The sequence below is a fragment of the Aquila chrysaetos genome, chromosome 21, assembly GCF_900496995.4.
Source record: "Aquila chrysaetos chrysaetos chromosome 21, bAquChr1.4, whole genome shotgun sequence".
Lineage (NCBI taxonomy): Eukaryota > Metazoa > Chordata > Aves > Accipitriformes > Accipitridae > Aquila > Aquila chrysaetos.
This window is the reverse complement of record NC_044024.1, coordinates 11,501,420-11,524,812: the sequence shown is the minus strand read 5'-3', so window position 1 is coordinate 11,524,812 and position 23,393 is coordinate 11,501,420. Positions and strand designations below refer to the sequence as shown.

The 23,393-nt window shown below is 46.6% G+C and overlaps 1 protein-coding gene across 15 annotated transcripts; it reads right to left on the bottom strand.

The window, feature by feature from the left end:
• Nucleotides 1-3: 3 nt before the first annotated feature.
• NONO (non-POU domain containing octamer binding) lies at nucleotides 4-23,292 on the bottom strand. Of its 15 annotated transcripts, none has more exons than XM_041119161.1 (11): nucleotides 22,837-23,292; nucleotides 21,478-21,652; nucleotides 18,734-18,954; nucleotides 17,380-17,681; nucleotides 15,099-15,194; nucleotides 13,842-14,038; nucleotides 13,488-13,572; nucleotides 12,231-12,333; nucleotides 10,955-10,997; nucleotides 10,204-10,313; nucleotides 1,760-2,026 (listed from the first exon to the last, which is right to left on the bottom strand). In XM_041119161.1, exons 2-11 carry the CDS (start codon nucleotides 21,641-21,643, stop codon nucleotides 1,775-1,777), a joined length of 1,575 nt encoding a protein of 524 aa, XP_040975095.1. In that variant the 5' UTR covers nucleotides 21,644-21,652; nucleotides 22,837-23,292; the 3' UTR covers nucleotides 1,760-1,774. The 15 variants fall into 15 exon arrangements, with proteins under 15 accessions (XP_040975093.1, XP_040975092.1, XP_040975095.1 ...); XM_041119165.1 differs by having other exon boundaries at nucleotides 21,523-21,652; nucleotides 22,837-23,177; XM_041119163.1 differs by having other exon boundaries at nucleotides 18,734-18,927; nucleotides 22,837-23,172.
• Between the last annotated feature and the right edge of the window lie 101 nt (nucleotides 23,293-23,393).

Here is a 23,393-nt window from a genome sequence, read left to right as displayed (position 1 = left end):
CTTCACTCCTTCCACAAAAATCCCATCAATCTCATCCCTGCCTGTGATCCCCCCCTCTGCTTCCCCACAGTTTCCAGCCCAGGAGCCAGGAGGTGGCTTTGCCTATCTTTGGAGGCAGCAGGAGGAGGTGGCTGGTAACTGGAGAACAGGCTAAAGATGGACATAGCAGCTTGGCAGCTGACAGGACCCAGCGCCCAAGTTATCTTGAGAGGCATTTCTGTCCTGCCCCTGCAAGCAGCAGAGGAATGGGTGCTGCAGTGTGGCTCTGCACCTGGGGTGGGCAGAGGACTTTGCAGCGCCTGCCATCCCACCAGTGTCCGGCATGGAGGTATTGCTGCCACCCTGGTGCTCATGCTCGGCTCAGGGCAACCTGTGACTCCTCTTGACCAACTGCTCTCAGCTTTTTTAGCATTTATAGAAGCAGCTGAAAGTTTCCTGAAAAAGAAGGGAAGAGACTTCCCAGAGTCCCAGGGCAAAACCTGTGCTGATCTCCCCCTGCCCCAAAAGGCATGACCATCTGCTGACAGAGGCACCAGCAGACCAAAGCAATGCATGTGGCCAAGACATCCTTTGATGCAGGGTCTTCTGCAACCCAGGGATGAAATCTGTCCCCTGGAAGATCGTTGTTGTCACAGAAGAACGCAAAATGTTACGTCAGCCACCTGTACTCAGGAGGGGTTTGCTCAGTCTCCCTGTTCACGTTCTGGGACCCAAGAGTTTTCCTCTACAAACAGGAAACCCTCCTGAGATCAAAGGTTTTACTTAGTTCCTACAAGCATCTAAAACAAATATTATTTCCTTTTTGTTGTTCCTGTTTGCAGAGACAGCTGTTTCCTGGGTGCTTCCCAGGACCTGCTGGAGCACACAGCACCTGGAGAGCGTTTCTGCTCAGGAACCAGGTTTGACATAAGCCTTTGGCACTATCAGACAGCACAAAGGGCAGATCCTGCAGGCAGCAGCTGCCCAGGGAGTCTGCTCTGGAGGGGAACCCACAGGGTCCACTGTGGCTGATGTAACCCCATCTCTGTCCCATGATGTTTGTTTAGCCTGGTTAATCCCCCTACAACAGCCTACAGGATCTCCTGACACCCCAAGAGGATCTCCAAAGTCCAGAGTTAGGATGAACCCTTGCCGAAATTCTGGAGCTCACGAGGGAGATGACTCCAGACTCATTTCACACTGCCCTGCTGCTCTACCTCCAGCTTAGTTCTGCCATCCCCACCTTGAGACACCTAGGCCAGCAGCAACGTCAGGCTTTTCTTTGTCATCTCGTTAGCAAGGAAGATGGCCCTGCTGGAGGGGAGGACACTTATCACCATCAGGCCTCCTTATACCTGGGTAGCCCGTGTATAAACCCACATCCAACAAAAAGCTAGGAAGGAAATGTGAGGGCACCGGGGAACCATCAGCACGAGCTACGTGGCTTCAAGCTGATACCTCCCTCAAAGGACTGCAGTGCCTCAGGACACAATAAATGACCCAACAGTCCCAAAGGTGAGTAAAAAAACACTGCTGGCATCCAGAGCCTCTGCTCAGGCGGGAGGGATCACTTGGGACCCAGGAGGCCAGGCAGAGCCCTCTGACAGGGGAATTTGCGGTCCCCGGGGTCTGAGCAGAGCTATAGTGTTTCAGATCTCCTTGTCCTTTCCATGAGCTGTCAGCAAGGCTGCAGCTGTTGCCATCCCCATGCCAGTGAGAATCTGGAGCTCAGGTTACCTCACACGCCTCGGAGGAAACACCAAGAGGATGCTGTGGCTGACCCACACGCTGAGGCTCATCGCAGAGGGACCAGCAGGTAGCTGCAAGGACTGCAGTTGAGCAGAGCCCCCTCAGCACCTGAGGTGCAGCGGCACTGCTCTGCCCTCACTCCTCTGCTGCACTGCTGCAAATGTCTGCATGGAATGAGGTGGCTCAAAAGACAGAACCTACCGGGAACACAGCACAGTGACATACTGCAAATTGGAGTGTCCACAGCTCCCAGCCCAAGGGGAGGCTCCCCAGGGAGGACAAGGTGGGGGGGTGCAGCCTGGAAGACAGACAAGAGACATTCACCATGAAACAGAGATGAGCTCCAGGGGAACTGCTCAGTCAGCCACCAGCAGACTCAAGGCCCTGCTAGGACTGGTGCTTTAAAGATTAGGAAAAAGGGGAGATGAGGTTCAGGTGATGGCAAAAAGCATGCTGTACTGCACATCCATCACACAGTGTCTAGTTTGAAGCTGTGGCTTCTGGCAGTTGCATTTGGGCCACAGGGCTGTGTTGCTGAGTCCGGCCCTCCTCCAGGGCAGAGCTCCAAGTAAAGCGGAAGTCACCATGTGAGCGGGCCAAGCAGGGACAGTCATGACCTACACCTTTGAAACAGCTTGCAAGGAATGGTCCAGCTGAGAATTAAAAATAAAGCCAGTTTGGTTTATGTGCACTTAATAGAAAAATAGAATAGAAAAAAAGGAGGTAGAAAAAAAGGACCAAATTATTCTCAAACCCAGCTTAATGTGTTTGCCCTTGAACAATCAGGGTCAGTGAAAAACAGCCCCCCAGAGTCCTGGGGAGAACATGCTGGATGCCTGTGGGGAGAGAAACCCAGCTCACCCCTGACCCTTCGGTCATCCAGGATGCTCTGAGGAGCCTGGGGCAGCTGGAAGGGAGTGCATTTCTAAAGCATGGAGTAGTTCCTGCACACAAAAGACTGGTTAGGAGAAGGAAAATCCCTGACATACATATTACTGCTGTGTATGCCACACAAAGCTAGTAGGCAGAATTCATGTTTTAATTACTTGGGAAATAAAATCTTCCCCATAAGAGTATGGGCTGAGCAATTCTACAGCAGAAGTTCTGGCCGGCTGCTCTTCTGACAGCACTGCTCGGTGGTTACGTACCAGCTGTTGTCCAAGAGGTCTGCACTGATTGTACTCAACAGCTCAGAGAACAGGTTTGAAAAAGACCAGAAAACCATCAGAAATGGGGATGTGGGCAATCTTCATCTCTCCATTCAAGAACACTGCCCTTCCGCTGCTTGGGTTATTACAGGGCTATTGCCCAACACTCTGGTCTTACTGAACAATTACACCTTCAAACTGGCATCAGCTGCTCAGCTGATGGGGATTTTCTCCCTGTAGTTCAGGCAGTGTCTTGCTCCCAGAGATAATTTTGTCTCCTTGGAGCTGAGCTGCTGAAAAACTGTATGCAATATTCCTCCTCAAAAAGTGTACTTCAGTGCCCAACAAGTAATCAGTCCAAAAAGAAGAGAGTTCTGGCATCCATGATAAAAACCTGCTGCCCGAAATAGCCCAAACTGATTGGGAGTGTGGGGTTTTTACAGGTTTTCCTTTTGAGGGTCCTGTTCCCTTAAAGCACAGTCACTATGAGCTCAGGTAGAGCAGTGGCCAGACTGTAGTGAGGTAAAGTGTCCCAAAAGTAGTGTTGTGCCTGGCTGAGCTCCCTGCTTTCTTCCTCTCCTTCTGGATACCTCTGGCACTCAGGTGACTCAACAGTTAGACAAGCAGGTACCTGAGCCATGACCAAGACAGAAGAGGGAACGATGGCTCCTTTCAGCAAGGCCACAGGCAATCACATCTTCCTTCTTTCAGCTCCCAAAGGTAGCTCACTGGAGAAGTAGTTTAGCATATTCCACCATTTGTAGCTTTCTATGATAAATGACAGCTTCTAGAGAGATGCGCTGTGCTAGAAAAAAAAAAGGGTATTTTTGTCTTCTGCTTTGATGTGACAAACTTACCCAGGTACCGGTTGGATTTTTCAGATTTATCTTTGATTCTTACAAATGCATCACTGTTGTTTAAGGGGAAGCTGCATAAAGCACAAGTTGTAACTTCTGATGCCCACAAATGACAGGGGTTTAAAGCTAAGAGCAAAGTGATCAGAACCAGACTGCTCATCAGTCCTTGGTCTGGTATGAACTGATACTGCATAAGTACATTTTAAACAAGCTTATGAGATATGACAGCAAAAGGCAAGGGTGTCTCTTCATCATAGTCAAAATACTTCATAAGTCTGCAACTACATAATAGCCAGTGATCTGGAAAAGCATGCAGAGGAATGCATTCCCTTCTGCACACTGGCCAAACCTCAGCACATCACAACAGTGCTTGTGCAGAGTCCAGTCTCTGGAGCTGCACTTGCTACCTTATCCAAGTAGTGCAAGCACTGACAGCAAAACCCAAAATGCTTCAGCAGACTCCACCACCTGGAAGTGCTCTAGAGTGAGGCAGCCTTGCTTGCTCCTGTGGCCAGCCTTAAATGCTTCTCCACTACAAGCAGTCCCTGGTGTTATTGCCTCCTGCTGCATGCCTCTGAAAACCTTAGTAATGGTTTGCTTTACAATTTCCTTACTACAACTTCAGCCACGTTTTCAGTCTCCTCCTTTAAAGCAAATGAGAATAGTTACCTCTAGCATTCATACCAGAGTGCAGTTTAAGTTTTCTTCCTTTGCTGATGCTCAATTTTCAATTTTCACCTTGTACCGGTCTTGTTAGATGGACTTTGAGCAGTGCTAAATCCCTCCTTTCCCATGATTTTACACACCCTGTTACTATATCCCTTTTCTCACAGGGAAGGGCATTAACCAGACCTGTCCTTATCTTACACTTCAATAGGACTGAGGTGGCAGCAGCAGAGCACTGCTGAACATTTGAGCTCTGGTGTCTCCCTAAGGCAGGAACTTCTCTTTTGACTGCTCACTAACAAGCAAGCCAGCTGAGCAATGGGCAGTAGAATGGGAGACAATACAGACACCTGGGTGCAACTTCAGTTTCTCCTCCTAATATTTCACACTTTGGAATTAAACAATGTACTTACCAAACACCCATGGCATTAGTGAATGTCTGCCAGCCGTGTTCCAGACACAAGCTACAAGAACAGATACATCCTCTCCGCAGGGCAACAGAAAAGTTAATCAGCATTCTCTCCAACTTATTTGAGATTTGCAATATTTAGCTATCCTAGCAAATGTGCCACATGAAAAAGATCACCAAACTCTTCATACTGTACATACAGGTAAGTCACAATCCCCCTGATAATCACCATATCACCTTAGCAAGTCAGCTACTAGTGCTGATGCTTTCAAATGTGGAAAACGAAGCAAAAGAAACAAGAGCATCAGCTGCAGTCTCTCTTCGATACAGCTTCTTATCAATCATCCTATTTCAGTCTAATTATAACCCATCAAATGACAGGGGTAAACCAATAAAACCTCCAGAGTGATCTTTCCCTACTTACAGAGTACCTACAGGACCAAACCTTAATTTTTTAAGGTTATTGCCTTGGTAGCATTAGGCATCTGACAATGTTTTCACCTTTCCCATTATTTCACAAGTTTGTAAGGCAGCTCCTTTTGCTCTTCGGCTGCAAGTCTTTCTCCCTCTTTCCCACCTAAATTTCTTTCTAAGCTTCCCCCACTGCTCCCCCCTCCCCAGTTTCAACTCAAGAGCTTCAGTAAGAGAACACAACTCACAGCAGGCTCCTGTCCCTACAGATTCCCTCATGTATTACACATAAAGCATTACTATTGCCACTGATAGTTACGAGTCCTCCACTTCCTGCCCCAGCAGAGGCGTTCAGAGCTCTGCAGGAAGGTCTGCATCCCAGCCAGAGACAACTGCCACACAGGGCAGACACAGACAGACAACTTTGTACTATGCAGGTGAGACATGAATTGATGAACAAGTCTTGTGTCTTGCTCTTCTGCATCCAAAACATAGACACATCCTAGGTGCATCACGATGTCCCTTACTGTATTCTAAATGCTGAAGTTGAAGGTCTCATTCCAACACACAAATAAAACTCATTATGTGACAAGGAGAACTGTTAGAAAATTCTCAGGGGTTGAACACCCTCTTTACAAAGCAATGCAAGAGCAACTTTTGCACCATATCTGAAGCTTGATTTACTTCAATCCATATGTACATATTTTTATTCAAAAAACAGAAGAGACAACACACTGTTGTGGTTTAACCCAGGCGGCAACAAAGCACCATGAGGCTGCTCCCTCGCTCCTGCCCCCCTGTGGGATGGGGAGGAGAAAATATAATGAAAAGCTCCTGGATTGAGACAAGGACAGGGAGGGATCACTCACCAATTATGGTCACAGGCAAAAAAAGGCAATTTAATGTATTACCAATAAAATCAAAGTAGGATAAAGAGAAATAAAAACTAAATCTTAAAATACCCCCCCCCCCCACCCCTCTGTCCTTCCCAGCTCAACTCCACTCCCGATTTTCTCTCCCTCCTCCCCCCGGCAGTGCAGGGGGACAGGGAATGGGGGCTGGGGTCAGTTCATCACATGTTGTCTCTGCCGCTCCTTCCTCCTCAGGGGGAGGACTCCTCACTCTTCCCCTGCTCCAGCGTGGGGTCCCTCCCACGGGAGACAGTCCTCCATGAACTGGTCCAGCGTGGGTCCTTTCCACCAGCTGCAGTCCTTCAAGCAGACTGCTCCAGCACAGGCTTTCCCATGGACTCATGGCCATCTTTGGTCAGGGGCATCCTCCTGCTCCGATGTGGGCTCCTCCCAGGGCTGCAGGGGCATCCCCTCCTCCGGCACACCTCCTCCCCTCCTTCTTCACTGACCTTGCTGTCTGCATAGGGGTTTCTCTCACCTTCCACTCCCCTCTCTGCTGCAGGTTTCCCTTCTTAAATATGTTCTCCTAGAGGCACTATGACCACCGCTGATGGGCTTGGCCTTGGCCAGCAGCAGGTCTGACTTGGAGCTGGGGAAGCTTCTAGCAGCTTCTCGCAGGAGCCACCCCTGCAGCCCCTCCCCTGCTACCAAAACCCTGCCACACAAATCCAATACACACACCAGATAAAAAAGGCTTAAAATCCACTTTAATAATGCATTCCTGTAACATTCTTCAGACAAACTCAAACTTGTTAGTGGGACAATTACAGCTTGTGTTCAAACAGTTTACACTAAATGAAAAATCTTGTAGTACTTCTACACAAAAGACAGGCAAGGTTAAGATTATACAAACATTTGTTTCAGTTAGATCTTCAGCATGAGATACAGTATCTTTGTCCAATAGATTGTACTTTACTACCAGTAAAAATAAACAGCAATACAACACGTTATCAAAAAATCCATCCAAACAAGAGCCTCCCAGCCATTCAGGCTGCACATGACAGTCAACTACTTTAAAGAAACAGATGGTCCAGATAAAAAGAATAACTACAAGTTAGGAGGAAAAAAAAAAAAAGAAAAAAAAAGAAATAAATGAACATAAAATCTCCCCCAATTCACTACATGACGGATCATTTGGAACTATATAAATTTACAGAATCATGGGAGCTGCAAAGTACCCAGATGCTGCCCTAGTTCTCCAGAGACTTCCCTGTGCTCTTAAGCAAGGTACACTACACTACAAAAATGCCAAGACATACTGCAATTTTATCTAGTTTAGTCTCAGGACTCCGGCTGCAAATAAGAAACCTGGAATGGTGAAGGCATTAGGGTCCTTGCCAGATTTTACCGTTACTGAACAACCACGGCAGCCTCCCAGAATCCATTTTTCACATTGAAATTATAGGAATGCACCACATGAAATTTTCTAAAACCTTTACCAGTCAGACTGCACTCCCCTTGTCCTAGAGTGGCTTTACCAAAACAGGCCCTAGTTAACTATTTTTAATATTCCTTCCTCCCCCCCCCCCCCCCCCCCCCCCCCCCCAAGTTGAACCCTGTATGGCCTGCCAAGATTCCTTTCCTCTTTGGGGCATGTGCAGGGGGTAGCTTAATCCTGTTAGTATCTGCGACGCTTGTTAGGGCCAAAGTCACCCCCTGGATTTCCTCTGTTGAAGGCAGGTGGGTTCCCTCCCATCGCTCCGAGGCCTTCCATTGCACCACCCTGGCCAAAGCGATCTGCAGGCGGTGGTGGAGTCTTGTAATGAGGACAAATGCAGAAGAGGCAGGAAGAAAAACAAGGAACAACAAAGGGCAGTTAAAAGCCACTTGAGTTGATTCAAATTCTACCAGGATTCCACAATTCCAGCTGACCTCGCTACAAACCTTCACCCCACCAAAAATATCCCCAAAGTGCCAAAACTGGACTGACAGGACCATTGCAGGACCCAGTCTCTTTCCCCACTCACTTGTATTGAAGCATACTGGAATACAGTTTGCGCCATCTCACAGACTAGTGCGCTGCTGTGGAGCATGTGAGTAATGCAGTCTGGGAAAGGAGAAGTTCACATTTCCCCCATATTCCTTCACCCAAACTGAATACAAATGAGGACCAGTGTACTGATACTACAGCACTATCACAATCCAGGTGTACACAATACTCCAATTCCAAAATAAGTCTGCAATACTAGTCTTGTGCCCTGATTGTATCCTGTTATTTCCATTCCTTTGGATCTCCCCTTTCCCAGCTGAGTTAGTGCTATTGCACAGCCTCTTCCTTCCAGCAGGGAGAAAGTGATCAAAAGATAATTCAGGTTAGAAGGTACCTCAGGATGTCTCTAGTCCAATCACCTGCTCAAAGTGGAGTCAACTATGCAGTCAGACTAGGTTAGTCACAGCTTTATCCAGTTGGGTCTTGTAAACATCCAAAGGTGAAGACTGTACAACCTCTTTGGGCAACCTCCTCCACTGCTAGAATGTCCTCAGGGTGGACATGGTACTTCCTTTGGGGAAGGTACTGGAGGCAACCATTGCCTCTTCCTTCCCCCCAGACAGGGGCTAAGTGACTACATAGAGCAGGGCTGCTTTACACCAGGCTCCTGGGTTCCATTTATTCTTTGTCCACAGGTTTACAGCATTGATACATATATACACAATATAATGTGATACTTATATGCACATCATAATTGGTATTAGTACTGTAGATGACTCCATGATACTGCCTGGTTCTACAGAACACAGACCCAAACTTCAGTAAAATTGTCAATGGGGAGGTCCCAGGGACTCTCAACACTCACTTTGCTGGCAGTGCAGGGGAGGCACTAGCAATAACACAACACTGCTACCTTTTTCCCTTCCCTACACATGAAAAATTCTGAGTAATCATCAACTTTTCCTGTAGGACAGGGAAGAACACCGCAATCACTCCAAGCAGCTAGAGCAAACACGCAAAGTAACTGCTCCCTACATGAATAAAAAGCTGGAATACATGGGCCCAGTAACTCTTAAAACAAAGCACGTGGCCAGGATAAATAGTTTCCAAAAAGACTATACTTATTTCTGGCCATTAGAGAAACAGCTTATTGCTTTTTGGTCTAAATGGTATCATTTCATCATATTGATCTGAACTCAGCTCCCCTTTCCATTCCTCTCCATCTTTTTCATCCCTTAATTTCCTTGTGTAGTACGCATTCCCTTAACCTCAGCTGCTCCACTGTCCCTACCACTTATGTAAAAAGCTTATAGCCAAATAAAACTGTTCTTTATGACAAAAAGATGTCTGTGCTGTAGTAGTCACATTAGATCAAGAAGTCTAAGTAGGAAGATTTGCAGGAAAATTGTTTATTAGACCAATTGATATAAACTGCAAAAGGAAGATGAACTTTCAGGACAAACTTGACTATGACTGCTGCTGTTTCTGCTGCTGACTGGAAGTGCTGACACTGTGAGAGGATTGATCCTCTGTACAACAGAGAGGAATGACAGATGCCACAGAAGCCATGGTCTATTGTAAAGCTGTGCAGTAAAGTTTAAAATTAAATTAAATGTAAAAATTTAAAAAAGGCAAATAAATAAGCATAACATCCACTGATTCTTTGCTCTTTACCTCCCAAGCAAATTAGCTGAACTCATTTTAGCATACTCACTATTACCATACTCATTTTAGCCTATTAGCATAGGAGATAATTGTTTTTAAAACTGGTGATGGACAGAACATTCCCGAAAGCTTGGCTTTATGTCTGCAAGAATCTACTATCAAAACACTCTCATTCAACAAAGTGCTTCCCATTACACCATTTAAAAAATAACCATATATTATTGCCAAGATCTTTCTAACAAACATTTTAACACTAGCTATCTTGGAAGTAAAGGAAGTAGTTATTAGACTTGGCTCAATCTCCTGAAAATTATCAACTAGCATCAAGGCAAGATTAACTTCTAAAGATTTCAGCAGGAATTAAGCAACAGGTCTAGGTAGACAAACAAGCTTCAAGTTTAGCAGCATAGTGCGTAACAATGGAAACAATATAATCTGCATTTAAAACGTGCACAAAAAGCACATGGAGATACATTACCATTCCCATGGCTCCATCAGGTATCATAGCTCCAGGACCAGTTGCAGGAGGTGCAGCAGCTGGGACATTGGTACCACCCATAGCTCCTCTATTGTTCATGCCAATGGTACCTGGAAAAGAACACTGAAGACTAGTCCTGGCAGACACAGTGACTGGGGTCTACTCATCAGCCCAGAGCCACAAAACACTCCCTGCAGTGTTATATTCAGGGACAGAGCCTTAGTCTATTAACTATCTTTGCACTATTAGGTCAAAACAAACTGATCTTGCATTCCAGTATTACTGGAAAATACAGCAGGCTCTAAGACTCACCACCTTCATTAACCACTAAGCCCCCATTGCCTTTTCACTTGCTCTTGTATGTGTGGCCTGAAAATCTAAATCATGTAGTCACAATACAGAAAGACAATAATCAAGACTGTTTCCTGGGCTCAAGGTCTAGCACTACATGTCGTACTAGTTTCTGTATCAGTACAAACTTCTGAAACACTATGGATCTGACAGCAACTTCAACCAAGTCTTCTGCTTACTGAACCAAGTCTTTCACAAATGTACAGTACTGCCTCATACCCAAATTTTGTTATGCTTCCTGTCACATGAACACTTCCTGTCACTGAACTGGGAGAAGATTACTATGATTGAGTTTCTAAATAAGAAGCCAATAAAATAAGCCTACTCAAAAAATGTACAGATTTTGTAAAAGAGGAAAGGAGCACGCATAGGAACAAAGATGGCCACAGAATACTCTTACCTCCCATGCCCATCTGTCCCATTCGCATGTCTGGTGGCTCCCTCTGGAAACAGAGACACTCATTTCAAATGACAAAAATTCAGTCTTTAAAAAAATTTAATTATACAAATTCAATGAGTTCTAGGGTTTTACTACTGAAAACTGTGTAGAAAAGTCATTCCCGGGGTAAATTTCATAAGATCTGAGCTACCTTCACATGATAACTGCTGAACAAACAGGTCTTATTTAAACTATCTCATTCCGAAAGACTGTTTTTCACAATCATGGTAAAACAACCAGCAGCAAAGCTGCGTGTGCAGATTTTACTGAACAGCAGCATAAAGTGATATCCTATATCTGGATGGAAAGATCTACTGAGCAGCAGTAACACATTAGATAGAATTAGTTTTGCTACTTCCTCAGCATAGCTAAGAAACCTTTCCTGTTGAAAGGAATGCAAGCTTACACGAAGACGCAGCACTGGGTCACTTGCATTAAAATAACAGTTAGTGAGTTAAATTTCTCTTTTATTAACTGAGCATAGGGGACACACCACAGATCTTCTCACTGCAAAGCTAGGACCACCTCCTCACTTCAGTGAGGGTACTACTTTTTCCACAGTGGGAACTGAAGAACAGATTTCACTTCATCTGTAGTCTCAGTACCACTATTTATCATATGAAGACACTATTACCACCTCGATATCACTACAGCTGCCTCCACAACAGAAAGTTGCTGGGACTGGAAATGAATTGTAAGACAGTTCTTTATAGAACTAGAGATACTGCTATTAAAAGGCAGGTTACTACAGATTTTACATTACAAGAAAATACTTGACCAACTGACTTTTAAGTACAAGCAATTACCATGCCTGCAGCAGTGCCTCAAGTTGTGATCATTTCATCTAAGCATGACTAAGACAGACTGCAGGCTAGAGATATAGCTGGGCATATGACCATAATGGGGTTCTGCAGCAATACTTCAGGACAGTACATCTTTGTTACTGTTAGAATAAAATTAATTAGCATATATTCTTCTGAACAGCAAGACAGCTAGTGAGGGTCACAGGGTCCTACTGTCCCACTGTGAAGAGCAGTGGGACAGTAACTGGGTATTTATATTTTCCAGACTAAACTGTTTTAAGATTGGAGGCAGTCAATAATTTAGGGCAGAATGCACTAAAGATGTAGAGTCCCTCAACCAAGAAGTTAAGCATTCACAGAAAGCCTTCTGCTGTGGAAAAGCAAAAATCTAATGTCAGTGTCCAGATGTAATGGGAAGGTAGAAGCACTCATACCGCATCAGCAAAATTTCCTTTAAAGCCTTCCTGCTGGCGTCTCATCATCTCTTCTTGCTGCCTTCTCATTTCCTCCTCACGGCGCCTGCGTTCTTCCTCTTGCCTGCAAAAAAGGCCCAAGGATGCTCAGCACAACATACACCAACCATTCGCATCACCGTGTTGCAATGCTGCCTAATGGGTCTTGTTTGGAAACCTACAACTTTAAGAACATTACTTTGCTGAGGCTGTAAAACATTAGGTACCTCCTCATGACGAAAAAACACATATGCACACCAAGACATTTCCCAACACTGTCAATTTTAAGGAGTTCATTATAAAAGCCAACATGAGCACACCCATGTGCGTGTCTCCTGAGGAGCAGCTGAGGGAACTGGGTTTGTTTAGTCTGGAGAAAAGGAGGCTGAGGGGAAATCTTATCGCTCTCTACAACTACCTGAAAGAAGGTTGTAGCGAGATGGGTGTCAGTCTCTTTTCCCAAGTAGCAAGCGATAGGACAAGAGGAAACAACCTCAAGTTGCGCCAGGTTTAGATTGGGTATTACAAAAAAATTCTTCACTGAAAGGGTTATCAAGCATCGAAACAGGCTGCCCAGGGAAGTGGTTGAGTCACCATCCCTGGAGGTATTTAAAAGACATGTAGCTGTGGCACTTAGGGACATGGTTTAGCGGTGGACTTTGCAGTGCTAGGTTAATGGTTGGACTTGATGATCTTAAAGGTCTTTTCCAACCTAAATGATTGTATGCACACAGCAGCTCCCAAACACATGCTGACTACATGCAATATAATGCGTACAAGCCAGACAGTTCTCAAGCCTCTTCTATTACAAAAGTAGTCTGGAGATCTTCCTGGAGCTTCTCAAAATGAACCTGAGACAAAGAAGAGCTGGAACAGAGGGACAAATCTCTGAGACTAAGTTACCCCTCAAACGAAAAGACAGATGCTAGAATGGGGTTTCACAACCTGCAGCACTGAAGCCACTGAATCACTGCACATATTCTGATTTTTCTATTTGCCTTGGTCAAGGAGCTAAACTGAGACACAACTGTAAAAAAACAAATACTAATCAGCAGAAGAAACTCTTAACTCTTCCATCTTAAACCAACTGTACACTCTCCCTATGAACAAAAAGGCCCAAAATAACAGCCACACTTTAGGTAGTAATTAAATTGTCACACTGAACAATTAGGTGCACTGAAGAAGCGTTTCACTCCATAATATAATGAATTTACAGCATTTCATAACCCGTCCCCTTACCTGAGTTCCAACTGTTTACGTTTTTGTACTTCTTGGTTATGCAATTCCTCCATTCTCCTCAGCTCTTCCTGGCGTCTCATTAAATCTGTAAAAGATGACAGTAAAAACCCAAACTCATCTCCCATGCCACCTCAATTCCTGAACTAGAACCATAACACACAAGACAATAAGGTAACAGAGCCTCCAGCACTACAGTAACATCTCTCCATTCATTTGCTGCTACCATGCTTGGTTACAAGTCGAGCAGCTACACCCATGGCTCACCTTCAGTGGGCTCTAGCCAGTCTACTGAGCTACCCACTCCTGGCTGTTGCAAGGTCACGTTCTAATACTGTATTTATCTTTGATTGGTACCTTGCCGCATGAGCATAACTTGGTGCTCATGGCGAGCTGCTTCCATTTCCATTTCCAGCTTCTCTCGAGCTTCCTTGATGTTGCGGTCTACTTGTTCTTGCTGCTGCTTCTCCATTTCTATTAGAGCCTTCCAACGCATGGCATATTCATACTCAAAGCTGCCAGGCTGTGCAAATCGAGGAGGCTGCTCACGCTCCCTGTCAAACAAAGAAAAGCTACTAAATGCTTCAACAGAGCAAGTCCTCCAAGAAAAATACATTTGTGTGTTAAATGCAATGGCAGATCCTTTTAACAGAAATGCATTTCTTAGCGCAACAAATAAGGAACCACTTTGTCTTCTACTTCCTCACAAATAGCTATGCCTGAGATACCAGTTTGTCTGCTCCTCAGGAATCATCTTATTGAAAGGAGAAACTTAGGCAGAATCCTCCTGCAGGATTAATTATACATGGAAACTGTGCCTGTCCTCCTCCATAACAAGCAATGACACTACTTTTGTAAGACACCAAAAGATTCTGGGTAAAGACATTTAGAAAACTCTTGAAAGAAACAGCCTTTGCTCCTGCTGCACATCTTATGGACAAATCTACTCCAGAAACAAACACTGCCCAAACGTGTGTGTTTATTTCACTAATCTCTGCAGTTCCTGCACCTGGAGCACATGACTGTTCCTAATGCAGCCTCCCAGCTCCTGAAGCTCTCATCTTCCTTACTTGAAAAATTCATGAGCTCACATGGTTTACGAATTCCCACTGCTCAGATCACATGATACCTACTTACACTGGGAAGCCTTCAAAGACCATGGCCTTATACCTGGATAGCTCTACAATCTCCTAATGCTATTCACATCATTCCTTAAATTTTCACTGTGGGTTCAAATCTGTTTCCTCTACAGACTTTCCATAATTCTTGGAGCAAGTAACTTAAGTCTTTGCTTCAGGTTCTCATCTGAGAAAGGGGATCTCATATTATGTCAAACTGACAAAATTTTTTATTCCAACAACTGAAATGGACTTATGAAGAATATGTGGAGGGTGCCAGTCTAATCCAGCAGTGTGGATCCAAAACCACTGCTTTCTTTCAGCTAGCTGTGGCAAGATAACAGTGTATGCAATTCTCTTTCCAGAGTTGTGTCACGTTTACAGAAAAAAGGACCACCTTTAGCAGCACTTATGAGCCACCCTCCTAAGACTGAGGCACTAGTCAATGTCCTAGTCCACAGGTAGTCTCATCTCCTGTCACATGGCAGGCACATACTTGTGATATTGCTGATTTTTGATGACTAGTTTCTCTGGTAGTCCCTCTTCATCATCATACTGATCCATGGGCTCCACCGTAACAGGCCGAGGGAATCTGTAAAGAAAAGATGAGGTGCTTTCAAGAAAATTCAAAAACGAGCTTGCAGTGTAGGAAAGCATGTGTACTGTGTCTGGACTTATAAAATACTGCTTTTAGCAGTGCTCAAAGAAATTCAGAGCAGCTGGGGATCTCAACCAAAGTGAAACCAGAAATCACTTTGAACACTTTTTTCTTTCTAGAAAAGGAGCTGAACTGTTAATCAAAATCCTGGTTGAATCCAAACGAAAATTGTACTGAAAGAAGAATGCTCACAGTTACTGGTTCAAATTAACAGCTTAACTGAAACCTGACATCCTCCAGTAGGACCTACTCAGCATGAAGTCTTGTAGTCCCTAGAATGTGGTTTTTCTCCCTCTCCTCCCGTGCTACATGGCCAACCATGGGCTGCACAAATCCTTGTGTGCCTTTTCATAGCTGCCTAAAAGAAAGAGTAACTACACTGATCCTCACTGGAGATTGCTGGCTGTACCATACAGTCATATTCTCCTGGTGAGATGACCACGTGCCATTATTGCCAAGAAGCAGTGCTCTGTAAGTGCCTGTTGGGCCCTCTGTGAATTTCCCCACCGAGAAATCCACTGGTGCCCTTCACAACACAGACACTACACGTATGTAATTCTGTCCTCCTGGTTTCTGTGTGCAGAAGAAAGTATTTAACAGAAGTGTCCCCAGCCTCTCAGTTAGCTCCCCACCACAGCACTGACACTGCTCATCCTCACCACAAAGCAGCACCACAGCTTCTCGTTAGCTCCTCAACCCCATTTGCCAGAGCTGGGGAAATGGAAGAGAAACGATCATGCTATGCCAAGTGGCAAGCGGTGCCCAGACACCAGCAGGAAGGCAGGATATGAGAGGCTAAAATCTCTCTCCTCAGCTGAAGATCCACAATGTCGCTTTTCACTTCAAGGTGACATATTCCATTATTAATGGTCATACTTTCCAATGTGAACCAATTCCAACCAGTTTATCTAGCTGTTACTGTCATGAACTAGGACAAACTAGAACAAACGTAACCAAAACCAAACCATAACTAGAAATAAGCAACATACTGGTTTGCTGTCCTGCATATCAGAATCTAATACACTGATAGCTACAAAAGGATTGAATGCTACCCTCAGGTGCTCTCAGTTATACACTGGTAGTGATTAGTTTTGCATGATCACTTTAAAAAATTTGTTTTCATGGTTCTTTCAGGATAAAGACTTCTGAATCAGCAAAAGCTCCCTAACAGCAATCCTCCTGCAAAGCACTACACACTATGCTGGTTATCCCCAAAGTCTCAGGGGAAAAAAAAGGTATTAAAAAAAACCACAAAAAAACCTGCTTTTTGAAACTGAACATGCTTGTGTATGGCTGTGCCATATGCAGGTCTCCAAGAAAGAGAGAAGTGAGAAGCTCAAAGCTTATAAAATTACTTTAGAAATTAGCAATATAGCCCCAATTTCAGGAATTATTCTATTCACAAACTCTAGGTGCATACATACAAAACATCCAGTAATTTTTATTTCCAAGAGATCAAAAACGGCTCCCTCTTAATAGAGCAACAATCCATGCTCTGGGGAACACATCTAGAATTAGTCATTTACTTGAGCTAGTTCACATACTTATGCAAGACCACGTTTTATTGCCTTATGATACTCAAGCACAAGGAAAACAGTTTATTATAGTGAAAACTCCAAACAATCCAAGCTATCTGACCAGCTTCTCTGACAGATCCCATGCCCACAGTGGTGGATCAGCATTCCACCCCAGCAGTGCATGCTGCCGAGTAGAATCCCATCCAAAGACTCGCCTCTGAAGTGACCCAGAGCGCACAATTAACACACTTGAGCTTTGTTTCCAACGGATGATATGGATGGTCTCTGAAATAGTTCCTGTTTCTTAAAGGCTGCTTTATTTGCCCTAAGAAGGCTTTATCAAGAAAGAGCTTATTGGGAAGTTTTATGCACTTACCCCAGTAGCAGCTTCCCAGAAGAAAGTTTTCAGACCTGAGTTTCAGCACAGACTCACTCTTGTTGGAACAAAGCTAAGTAAAGCTCTCCCCGGGCAAATCACCTACCACCTCCTGCCCCGTATCTCATCTGTCCCACTCTGGTGTTAAGAAACATTGCTCACAAGCCAACGCCACCCATCAACCTGCATACATGTCAGTATAGCACTTCTCACCCTCCACACTTACGTAGTTAGCAGGAAAGACCCATCACTACATCTATCCAGGGCTTTCCTAGCAGCAGGCTTCCCTGAGAACTCCACAATGCCTTTCCCAGAGGATCGTCCTCTGTCATCCACAATAACCACAGCCCTTTCCACCTGGCCAAACACTGAGAAGGCTTCCTCCAGGAGCTCATTGGACACAAACTGAGGCAGGTTCCTGACTGTCAGTGATGCGCTGTGGCATGCAAAACGCACTCTTAGCTGCTTCCCACGTAGAGGCATGTTGTCTAGTTCCACCTTTGCAATCTCTGCCAGAGTGCGAGTTTCCTGAAGATAAAAAAAGTTATCATTAAAACTCTCAATGCAGTATAGAATCAGCCAGTCACAGTCACAACAGAGTCATGAGCCTATTTCCACTGAACAAGTACTTCACAGAGAGGAATAATCCTTCCCTAGCATGGTAAAAAGCATCCTAACGAACAGTAGCTATTCTCTGTTATCAATGACTCTAGCCAAATAGGCATGTACAGAGTTTGGGAGGGAAAAAAAAAAAGTATCAGACATAAGCTTAATCCAACAGCCAGTACAAACTAAGCAAACAATTAAATGATCATTATCTATCAGACATAATTATATTACGGCTACAAAGCATGCCTCTTTTTTTTTTTTTAAATAAATACATTAAAAAAAGACCAAGATTCAACTATTAATGAAGTCTGATAATCGTAAAAGGAAATGCTGATTGTGTAAGAATCCATGAAAGACATCCTATGCTAGTTTCACACCTTTCCACTCATTTAAGTCGCTACCAAGCAGCTACACTACAACAAAGCATCCCAGACTTTGGTGTGGGAACCTCATGCTCCATCCACTCACCTTGAGGCTTTCAGAAAGGTAGTATATGAGCCAATAAAGTCTGAGAACCATTACTCTATGTTGGTAGCTACCTCCCTCCTAGTCACGCTTCAACATGATCATCTAGAGATCCCCTACCTCAAGAGCATTCATCACGCCAGTAATACTGCAATACAACCTATGTTAATAGAAATTCCATGTTCACACCCTTCCAGAAAATGGAAGTCCATCTTGTCTATAATAGCATTATGTTCATGTTTTCTTTCTGTTTTCTATCAGCTGACTTCAGAATAACTTCATCAGATATCTCATAAATCTTGCCACAAGCTGCCTGAATTCGCATTCCTTCTCATAACAAGCTCTAGACAAACCACTTGTAGAAGCTGATCCCATATTCCAGGTTACTAAAATCAACAGCAGGCTTATTAGCAAGATATCTGAACATCTACTACTTTCAATTAGCAATACTCCTCCAATGTCAGTCATTGCCACAAAACACACCCCAAAGGTAGCAAGTCACTCACCAGCCTGATAAAGCCAAAGCCTTTGTCCTTGTGTATGAAGACTTCACCTGCCTTGCCATACTTCTCAAATAACTTTCTCATCTCTTCCTCTGTAATGTCTGGGGGCAGATTCCCCACAAACAGGCGGCTTCTTTGGGTGAAGGTCTTTTCACCAGGTTTCCGGAAATTCTTCAGGTCAATAGTCAGGCCTTCATCTGAGGGGAATAAGGTACACAGCTGCTCTACAGTTGGGGGGATAAATTCTATTAGGTTTCATCACAGTAAACATAAGAGACATAGGACAACACAGGTAACACCACCCATTCACTTTGGTATCAAACCTCTCCAGCCATCTCTACAGCAACAACAGGATTTTAATTTCAGAATGGGCCCCTATTCTTTTTAAAGACGACACATGCTTGGACCTTAGTACTCATTAACATGAGTCTAGAACTGAAGAAAAGAAGAACATGGTAGCTTGAAATAACATGAGAGATTTCACGCAGTTTTAGAGATCTGGCCAAGATGACTGGCCCGCTACAAAATCAACTGTAGTCACAGTACAGGATTTTGCTATTACAACCTGAACTATTATAGAAAAGCCACAGCTTGGCCAGCAACTGGATTTCTACTCAAAAAAAACACCAACAACCCCAGATGTCTAGAAGAATATGCAAACAAGAGGATATTTTGCTCAGACAGATAACATTTGAGATAGCTGTCATTCTACGAGACAGGATTTGGGTTCTCAAGTCTTGGGTTCCAAGCTGGAAAGAAGGCTGGAATGGGGAAAATAGTGGGGAAAAAAAAAAAACCCAAACCACCCAAAAAACCAGCCATATAGGTGAGACCTCAGAAAAATTACAAAGTTCATTACAAAAACCTATACTCATTAAGTAATGCTATACCTAACACTTAAGAAACAGGACAGATTGCAGGAACATTCTCAAATCCCCACATGCATATACAATCTTTAATTCAGCAAAAGTCCAGCACAATTCTGGAAGCTCTACTATATACCAGACAAAGGGGTGGCTTCATCATAGCTTTACTCTCCTGTGTTCCATTTTCTTAAACATATACGGAACTTCCCCACACAGGAGAGCAAACCATAGAAAGCGATTCCTTTGCTTTGCAGAGGACACACCTCATGGCCACACATATGAAATAAACTATGAACAGGAGTGGCTTGATTCAGGCTACAAAGCATGGCACTAACCAGGAAAGGCTATCCATGCAAAGACAATGCATACAAAACATGCAAGGACAACTCTTTTATAATAAGCACACCTTCATAGCTAACACTAAAAAAAGTAAGACTGATGGTATATCTATAGAAGAGTAGTGAAGTAAGTTATCTACTTCACACAGCAAGGGTACTTAAGTGTTTTGTCTTGTGAACTTCTTCACACCATTATCAGAAATATTTGGGGATCAATGCAAGGCCTGTGAATACACTAGGAGGGACTTACAGCAGAGTTATACCACTATCACTGTTCTGCCTTAAGTAGATCCACTCAAAGGAATCTGAGATACAGTCACTCACAATAAGCTGATCCCTGTGAGAATACCACAATACAGTTGTTGTTTTGTATTATTTCCAACCTAACTGGAAATGGACTGGTCTGCCACCCTTGTCTATTCTCTTCTATGAGCTGATAAGGAGCCTCTTTAACAGAGACACCTAATAAGAACACCAAGTTATTTTTCTACTAGCCCAGTATCTCTGCATGCATGTGTATATAGTTAAACCTGCAACTTTGACAGAAGAACTACAGAACAATCACGCAAAGTGCACATGTGGCTTCTATGCACTTTTGTTTTGAACAAAGTGTCCAAACTTAAAAAAACAAAAAACCAAAACCAACTAATATAACTAAAGCACTTCTCCGAAAATGCTAATGGCAATGCCTTGCCACCATACTTCTAAACTATCAAGTTAGGTCAATTAAGGCCCTAGAAACCATTATTGCATATTGTCTCAGCTCATAAGCACCCCTTCTGTATCCCAAGTAAGAGAGCTACAGGCCACACTGATTACAAACAAATCCAGAAACGCACTAGATTAGAGTAACACAGCCATCATCACTGTCAGCTGGTACTTGAATGCTGAAATGTTATTAAGCAAAGCTGGGCATCTCCTGGTCCCTCCCATGTAAAAATTTAGTCTTAACGGATGACTGCAGATTGCTGTAACTACGTTCTTACTACAACTGTATCCTTACAGATAGCAAATTTATTTCACTAGTACTTCAGAAAACCTGTGTTGAGAAGCCAGCCATCTGTTATGGCTGGGAAAAAAAGGAAACGGAGCCAAGGGAAAACAGGCCATGTCTTACTTGCAAGGTTTACAGAAACACTGTTAAAGATTCAGAGACTTCCGAACTCTTTAAAAGTGAGCTTACTTGAGACCTCTAATGTACCTCTAAGTCACTACCCAGTTTTGGGAACACGAGAAAGTTACTAACAAATCCCAGCCAAATCTATAGGAGCTGCATGCATCTTTGAGCAGATTGAGCAAAAAAACCCAAAAAACAACCCAGCTGCTATTCAAACCACCGTCTCCAACAATGGAAAAACCTGATTACTGCAGGGGAACCTCGAACGCAAGTCACGGTTTGCTTAAGGACTTGAAATTTTATTGTTTTAAACTGAAAGAGCGGGTTCAGTTTGTTTTCACCAAGACCTGTTGCACCCGTATGGGCTGGCAGCTAACCGGGACCCGAAGTTACCCTCTGCAGCGAGGGCCGACGCTCAACGCCTACCCAAAGCGGGGCCGGGCGGTCCCCCGCGGCGGGCCCGGGACTCACTCTGGCTGTTGGCCTGCTGCCCGTTGGCGGGGATGGACGGCGGCGGATGCTGCTGGTGCTGGTGCTGTTTCCGCGGAGTGTGGTTCTGCTTCTCCATGTTGAAGCTCTTGTTACCCTGCATCTTCCCCACCTAGACGCAGACACGCCCGGTCGGCCGCGGCCCGGAGCTCGACCCCGGCTCCAGCCCGCGGCCCCCAGCCCCCGGCCCCGCCTCACGGGGGCCCGCCCGCCAGCCCGCCAAAGCAGCCGCGTGCGGCGGCGGGGCGGAGCGCGCAGGCCGCGGCGGGCCCCGGCAGGGCCCTAGCTGCGGTGGCTGGCCGGGAGCGCCCGCCCCGCGGCGGAGCGGAGCCGAGCCACAGTCCTGCCACCGCCACGGCCTCACCTGGTGGCGGACACCGGCGCCGAAACGGATCGCGGCCTCCTCACCCCGCAGCAGCCCGGAGAGGAGCGCGCGCGCGGCCGGAACTCGCGCAGCCTAACCAAGCACCCACCACCCCGCGTTCCCATTGGCCTCCCGGCCTCCAGCGCCGCGCTGCCACTGGTCATGCTCGCCGCCACTCACATCCCGGCCGCGGCGGGGCGGGACTACCCGCCCCAGCAGCCCTCCGCGCGCAGCCCATTGGCTGGGCGGCGGCGGCGGCAGCAGTCCCCCGCGCGCGCTGCCCATCATCGCCGCGGGCATAAAGGCTTGGGTGAGAGGCGAGCGAGGGACAAAGGAGCCTAACGAGCCGCCGGAGCGTAGCGCGCAGGCGCACTGAGGGGGACGACGACAACACACGCGCAGGCGCGGCGGGGGACGCTCCCTTTAAAGAGACAGCGGCGGGTGCTGAGCGCGTGCTGCGACGTGCGCTCATCCCGCTCTTCTCGGGTGCTGCCCCCCCATCTCCCCCCCGCGTGCCCGGGCCAGTGGCGGGAGCGGCGTGAGGCGCGGCCTCTCCGCCCCTGCTCTGCTCGTTCGCTACGGCCAGTAAGTACTGGGGCCCGGGCAGAGCCGGGAGAGCCGGCGCGTCGCCTGGGTCTCTTCAGGGTGTCGCGGGCGTGCGCCAGCCCCGTGCCCGCTCCCTTCCCGGTCCAGCCGCGGGCGCTCTCTTACCTCGTCCTCCGGACCCCGTTCCCGCCGCCCCGCCAGCCCTCGCCGTCGGGCCGATGCTGCCCCGCTGCGGGAGGGCAGCCGGCTCGGCAAGGAGGAACCCGGCCTGCGGGAGCGGGGAGGGTCCTGCCGTGCCCTGCCCCCGGCGGCTGCGGAGTGCCGGGAAGGGTCCGCCCGCGCGCCCCGTCTTGGGGCCTCGGGCGCGGCGGGAGTGTGGTCGTTATCTGCCTCCGGCGGGCTTGATCTCACCGCCTTTTAATAAAGCCTCACGTTTCCCTCCGTGTCGCGTCGCACGTCACCGGGAGGGCTGCCGCGCGCCCCTGGCCAGCCCGCTCCCCGGCCGCGGGAGCCCCGTGGTGGCTCACAGCCCTCCCGGAGCGGGGAGCAGCCGGCGGTGCGGCCGGTTCTCCGCAACTCCGCCGTCCCCTCCTGAGGCCGTAAACCTGCCTTTCCGTCCCCGGAGCGCGGGAGGTCGCCCCGGCGTCCCCGCCCGGCCACAGCGCTGCGCTCTCTGGTGTGCCCCCGGGGCCCAGCGCACGCTCAGCCCACTGTACCCTCCCGTCTTCCACGCGAGGAGACAAAAAAGCAGGCGGGGGGGGGAGGATGGAGGAGCCCCTCAGGGGAGTGGGGCGGCCGAGGGGGAATGGTGCCTCTCTGGGATGGAGGGGGCCCGGGACCCGCCGGGAGTGAAGCTCCCGGGGCGGGGGGTGGGGCACGGCTGGGCCCACGGATCGATGGATGGGCGGGGGAGGGCTGCCCGTTAGAGGGGGTGCCGCGGGGG